Source organism: Aethina tumida, chromosome 4 (genome assembly GCF_024364675.1).
Source record: "Aethina tumida isolate Nest 87 chromosome 4, icAetTumi1.1, whole genome shotgun sequence".
NCBI classification, from domain to species: domain Eukaryota; kingdom Metazoa; phylum Arthropoda; class Insecta; order Coleoptera; family Nitidulidae; genus Aethina; species Aethina tumida.
This window is the reverse complement of record NC_065438.1, coordinates 11,656,252-11,663,293: the sequence shown is the minus strand read 5'-3', so window position 1 is coordinate 11,663,293 and position 7,042 is coordinate 11,656,252. Positions and strand designations below refer to the sequence as shown.

Sequence of the window (7,042 nt, the reverse complement as noted above, 5' to 3'; positions counted from 1 at the left end):
TATGATTATTTATTGTTTTATTTAAAAAATAAGTATAAATGCATTCATTGCACTTGTTACAGAATAACTTACAGCCATAAATTTTCATTAAAAACACTTTCCTTCGAATTCCTGTTGAATATTTATCTCAACAGCAAACGATAACACGCTATCTACATACACAGAATAGTTGAAATATAACAGACAAAATGCATAGCAACATTTTTATGATAGTCAGTGTACAAAATCCCTTTCACGTTGACCACCACTGTTGGTCAATGTTTGGCGTCTCACTCCCACTCAAGGCCTTCGTAGAAAGTCATCTCCTACACCAAGCAGTCCGTCTTCGTCGTCAAGAGTCAGGTAACTCGACGTGTTCTAAAGGTAAGCAACACATGGTCAACTATCCAGTGTAGTCGCATATCTCAGGCGAGCACCTCTGTCGCATTCGTTTCACCGAAATGTCTTTGCTAGTTGACAAAAATGTGCATTGCTTTGATTCGTGCCTGCTGAGTTGCTTCAGCAATTGAACTCGCCAAAAGGCCAACAACAGCGACAACAACAGTGACTGACTTGGTGAATTTGGTGCGGTGTCTCGTTACCATGTACTCGAACATGTTTTGCGGCGGCAGCTTCCGTTCGAAAACAATCGAAAGAAACGACGAATACAGAATCGTGAAGGTGAACGATAAACATGTGAAAATCATGAGATCGGCCAGCATGAGCAGGGCGGACCGTCCGGCCGGTAGGATTTTTGTGGTGCCGCCAAAAGTGCCCGAAGATCCGCACAAAAGAATTTCGCTCCCATCGACCACGGTGAGTCACTCAATGCTTTATAGTCTGCGCTCTCGGGGTTTATTTTAATGAACCCGACGATGGGAAAAAACAACGACGAATTGCAGTTTATGTCTTGGAATGCTGCTGGAGATGCGGCGACCCAGAGCGTGCCCATTGGTCTAATCAAGTCATTTTTGTGTTAGACGTCTGGAAATAGTCCGGCATTTCTGACGGTTTGGCATAGATATTCGTTTACTGTGCACGAGCCGTAAAAGAATAATATTTATTTTGCCTACTCGAGTGGAATTTAGTTTATTAAACAATGGTAATAAAAGTGATCTGTATGGAAATATTTCTAGATACAAAGTGCATTCAATGCTTTATAAACAATGTGGTGTACAATTTATATTATAAACATAGAAAAGTTATCAGTGATACTCAACATGGAAAGCCAACAGCGATATATTAAAAATATTTACATATATAAATTCTTATAAAATTATGCAACTTTTAATTTAGTTGATGATCCTCTTCAACTTCCTTTGTTATATTCAAAAATTTACTTACCAAAATTATCAATAGCAATTTCATTTTTTTTTATAATATACAGTATTTTCAAAATTTATTATTAATGTTGATTGATTTTTGATAAATTTTTCTCGGTTAAAACTTCCACCCCATCATTTTCATCTTCATCTGTTAGATTCTCAGTTAGAAACTGAGTGTAAAGATTTAAATTTAAATAAATTTAAATCTATTTCAATTTTTTTATATTCTAAATGATTATTAACATAAAATTTTGTTGTTGTCAATTTTTTTTTCAGTTAAAACTACCTTTTCTTATGATTTCCTTAACTAATTTTTTATATAAAATTTGATTTTATTGATTTTCTCAAAAATTTCTTCTCAGTTAAAAATATCCATTAGATTTATTTTTAATGTAATTATTTTTAATTTAATTCTGTTGATTACAGCCAAAATGTCTTCTCACTTAAAACTACCATCTCATCTTCATCTTCATCTATCAGATTGGTAATTTATTGATTAAAATTATCAGTAGCAAAAATAATTATAAATAATCATTTCAATTTTTTAATTTATTTTTAATGTAAAATTTATTTTTTTTGATCTTCGCCAAAATATCGTTTCTTTTAAAAGTTGGGAAACAAACATCTCATTTTCTTCATTTTCTTCATTTTCATTTGTTATATTTATGATTTAGTAACTGAAACTATCAGTAGCAAAAATAATTTTAATTCCAGTTCAATTTTTTATTATATAAGTGATTTATATAATTTATTATTAATAAAAATTTAATTCTTTTGATCTTTGCCAAAATTTCTTCTCCATCTTCATCTGCCACATTTGTAATTTAATGATTAAAATTATCAGTAACAAAAATAATTTCAAACAATTTTTTATATTATAGTTACTTTCTTTAATTTATTTTCAACGTAAAATTTTACTGATTTTGCCAAAATATTTTCTCACCTAAAACTTGGGAAATGACCGCCTCATCTTCTTCATCTTCATCTATCAAATTTGTGATGCAGATCAGTAGCAAAAATAAATATAATTCAATTTTTTATTTTATAGTTGATTTATTTAATTGATTTTTAATTTAAATTTTAATTTTGTTGTTCTTTGGCAAAATGTCTTGTCTCTTAAAACTGGGGAAACAACTATCTCATCTTCTTCATCTATTAGATTTAAGATTTAGTAACTGAAATTATCAATAACCAAAATAGATTTAAATTCATTCCAATTTTTTATAATATAGGTGATTTCTATAATTTATTATTAATAAAAATTTAATTCTCTTGATGCTGCCAAAATTTCTTGTCAATTAAAACTTGGGAAACAACCACCACATCTTTATCTTCATCTATCAGATTTGTAATGTAATGACCAAAACTATCATTATCAAAGATAATTATAAATCGTCCATTTCAATTTTTTATTTTATAGATGATTTATTTAATTTATTTTTAATTTAAATTTTAATTTTGTTATTTGGCAAAATATCTTCCCTCTTAAAACGGAGGGAACAACCATCTCATCTTCTTCATCTATTAGATTTATGATTTAGTAATTGAAACCATAAGTAGCAAAAATAGACTTAAATTCATTTTAATTTTTTATTAATAAAATTTTAATTCTGTTGATCTTTGCCAAAATTTCTTCTCAGTTAAAATTTGAATAACTACCATGTCGTCTTCTCCATCTTCATCTGTCAGATTTGTAATTTATGTTCACAATTATCAGTAACAAAAATAATAACAAATTATCATTTGAATTTATTTTATACCATTTGGTTTCTTCAATTTAGATTTAATGTAAAATTTAATTTTACTGATCTTTGCGAAAATATCTTCTCACTTAAAACTTGGGACACAACATCTCATCTTCTTCATTTTCATCTGTTAGTTTTATGGTATATAAATCAAAACTGTTAGTAGCAAAAATAGTTTTAAACCCATTTCATTTTTTTATATAATTTAATTCCATTGACCTTTTCCAAAATTTCTTCTTAATTAAAAATTGTAAAACTAACATCGCGACTTCTTCATTTCACGATTTGGTAATGAAAACTTTCAGAATCAAGGAATATTCATGGTGCTTGTATCCTTTCATGAATTATAAGTTCCATTTTCACAGCCGAGATTAAAATAGAACAATATCAATAATTATTCGCACTTTTATGCAACGAGTTGTTATCCTCGTAAATAATGCGTCTCCGTCAACTTTTTGTTGTAAATAAACGGGGTCGCTGACAGTCTAAGCAACAAGAAGTTATTAATTGAGTGGGTCACAAAGAAGTAGATCAAGTCAAGTTATTAAATGCGCGCTACCCATTAATCAAGTTATCGTGATCATTACACACAGGCGCCAGATTATTGCGAAGAATGTTTATATGGAGCGTCTTGTTCAATAAATTATTATGCATATTTATAAAAGGTGCAGTTACTTTCCTGAACGGATCGCGCCCGCCTTTTAATGCGCTTCCATAATCCGATGGAAGGTGCTACTTTGCCTTCAATTAATAAACGGGTCATTAAAAAGTATCGATTTATCATTTTGAATGCTGAAAAGGCTCTCCCTTTTGCTTTGGTCGCATCATTATCGCTAGAAAGTTAAATTTACATGCGCCGATGAAAAAATAAAAGTAAAAATCAAATGCATTTGATGAAATGGCATTCAAACAGGAATAAAAAGGCAGATGAGTAGGTGTGCAAGTTCTAAGAAAGATCCTGACATTTCTAGGCATCGATTCCGATTACAAATGGATACAGCTTTATCACGGTATGTTAAATATGATAATGAGAAGATTCGCAGACCAGTTTTTGCAAGTTCCAACATGTTAAACGAAGCATTCCAAATTAAACTATAACTCAGTCCTTAATTTCCAATTAGTTTTGAGTCGGTGGCGTGAAATATATGCCTCAAAATTAATCGAATTGGACTTTCCAAGCTAGCTCAGAGTTCTAGTGGTCAGATTTTAATTAAATTTTTTTATGGCCGATTAAGGAATATGTCATAAAAATTACGTTCACCTAATAAACTCTTTATATGGACAATGTGATGTCTTATTAAACAAAGACCAATAAACTGGTCAGCAGTTTCCTATAACGAGTTTTTTTATTATTATTAGTTAACAAAGGGATTTATTAATAACCAAAACAATCAATAGCTAAAATGGCTTTATATTTTTATGACATAGTTATTTTCTTAATTTATTTACAATCTTACAATTTCTTCCCAGTTAAAATTTGGAAAACTGCCATATCGTCTTCTACTTCCTCTGTTAGATTTACTAATTAAAAGCTAATTTGCTATCAATAGCTAAAATAGCTTTAAATCAATTTTTATAATATTAAATATAATAATATAATAAAAAAATCCATTTCAATTTTTCATGATATAGTTCATCTCTTTAATTAATTTTTAAAATAAAATTTAATTTTTTTTGAATTACTCAAAGGTTCTTCTCAATTAAAACTTTAGAAATATCTGTTTGGTATCCTTCATCTTCATCTGTCAGATTTATGATATAATAACCAAAACTATGAATAGCAAAAAAAGCTTTAAATCCATTTCAATTTTTTCTGATATAGTTAAAATTTGGAAAACTACCATTTAGTCTTCAACAACAACCAAAATTATCAGTAACAAAAATCTATATAAATTTTTCATGATATAGTTGATCTCTTTAATTAATTTTTGATATAAAATTTAATTTTGTTGAAATTAACTTCTTCATCTTCATCTGTCAGATTTATGATCTCTCTTTGTTGATCTCTTCCACAATTCCTTCTCAGTTAAAATTTTCGAAAACTGCCATTTTGTCTTTCACTTTATCTGTCAGATTTACTATTTAGTAATTCATTTCCATTTTTTATTATATACCATAGTTGATCTCTAATTAATTTTTGATATAAAATTTAATTTTATCTCGTCTTCTTCATCTTCATCTGTCAAATTTATGATTTAATAACCAAAACTATCAATAGCAAAAATAGCTTTAAACCCATTTTAATTATTTAAGTTTTAATGGTCAGATTTTAATTAATTTTTTTTGCCGATTAAGGAACACGTTCACCTAATAAACTCTTTACTTTTACAATGTGATGTCTTATTAAACAAAGACTAATAAACTGCTCAGCAGTTTCCCGTAACGGGTTTTTTAATCTTACTAGCTGACAAAGGAGGCTATTTTGTTGGAAATTAAAGAGTCCCAAGGTTGGCGATACAATTATCGACATTATTGCAATTTTTTACGAGAGTTCATCGCCCGCGGTCCCGACACTATTAGAGCGGATTCAAAATAACGATAACCTCACGATTTGTACGTTTTTCAGTTCGAAATTGCCTTAACCACTGTTAGCAACATGAGAATTCACTGCGACTTGTCAACGCGTCTCAAATTTCTTCGGCAAACAATGTTCATCTGAGCCGTAAATAAATATGGTTGGTTCCGTGGTGTTAATTAAAAAATTGTGTAATGTTGATGTTGACTTTTCGTTGAATCGTTCAGCCTTGTGCGTTTGTTAGTGTTGATTTGGGGAATTGCCCGGGTTTATTGAACGTAGCCCATGTAGGTACTAATTTTTTCATTATTTGCTCAACGTTCCGATTGTTTTGGTACTTATTCGTGTGAAAAAACGGTACTTCACCTTGACTGTAGAAAATGAATGAAGAAGTTTTAGCTGCTGACTGAGGAGGCATAAATTTAAAGCATAATTGAGCTGTGTTACGACAAAGTTTTGTGTCAATAGGTTAACTTATTGCTGATAAATCACGAAGTATTAAATCATAACGCTTATAAATTGAATGAACAAAAGAGAATGCAGACGATAAGTGGGTAATAAATTTTAGAAATTAATTCCTACAATGTCCATCTGACATTATTACATTGTCTTACCACTAAAAAAGGCATAAATATTATTTTATTATGTTTTCAAGGTGAACATTTAAGTCTTTCTAATTGGATTTTAGGTTTTATTACTTCATTTTAAATTTAAATGTATGATTATAGTATTGCATAATTTGTAATACACTTTTCCAAGATATACCACTTATAATTTTTTAAATAAATTTTTCTATTCTATAGTAAATAGTACATTGTTTGTATTGATTTTGAAACACCCTCGTATATGACAGTATTGACAAAAAGTAGAGCAAATTTTTTAAAATTTAAATAATTTTTGTCCTGGTTATTATGTCCACAAAATGTATATTGAAAATTAACGTCCCTTTATAAATGTAACAAATACATAGTTAAACAGTCCTTGGTCTTGGTTTATTTTTTCCTTCCACATTACCATATCTTGAAAATTGTTGTAAAACACTCGTTATAATCGAATGATATTGATTTTTCTCTCATCGGATGGAAATTATATTAACTCAGTTTACTTTGGTGTATTCTGTAAAACTAAAAATTATTGTGGATTTTGTAGAAACTAATAAAAAATAAATAAAAAATAATGTATTTAGTTTGTATTTGATTTTTCGAATTCGAATTCAGCATGTTTAAATCCTTAATTTATCACATTTTTATTTAAAGGGGGATTTTGTTGCAGACCAGTTAATTGTTAAATTTTTTTTATATACGCATCATTTATTCCGGACAAAATAAACTCATTCATCATTTAAAATTGACAACTGTCACATCGGAAACAATTCGGCGCCTCCTGCGACTAATTTATGTTATTTCGAAAAAGGGACCTGTTACAATATTGACGCCTGTATATTTTCACTTTCTACGAGCCGACAAGGCCCGCATTGT

The 7,042-nt window shown here is 29.3% G+C and overlaps 1 protein-coding gene across 1 annotated transcript in view; it reads left to right on the top strand.

The window, feature by feature from the left end:
• Nucleotides 1-400: 400 nt before the first annotated feature.
• LOC109600631 (amyloid beta A4 precursor protein-binding family B member 1-interacting protein) overlaps nucleotides 401-7,042 on the top strand; it is a 57,357-nt gene continuing 50,715 nt past the window's right edge. The window contains exon 1 of the mRNA XM_049966670.1: nucleotides 401-795. Within this exon, the coding sequence (XP_049822627.1) occupies nucleotides 583-795 (213 nt within the window). The 5' untranslated portion in view covers nucleotides 401-582. The remainder of the gene's footprint in view (nucleotides 796-7,042) is intronic.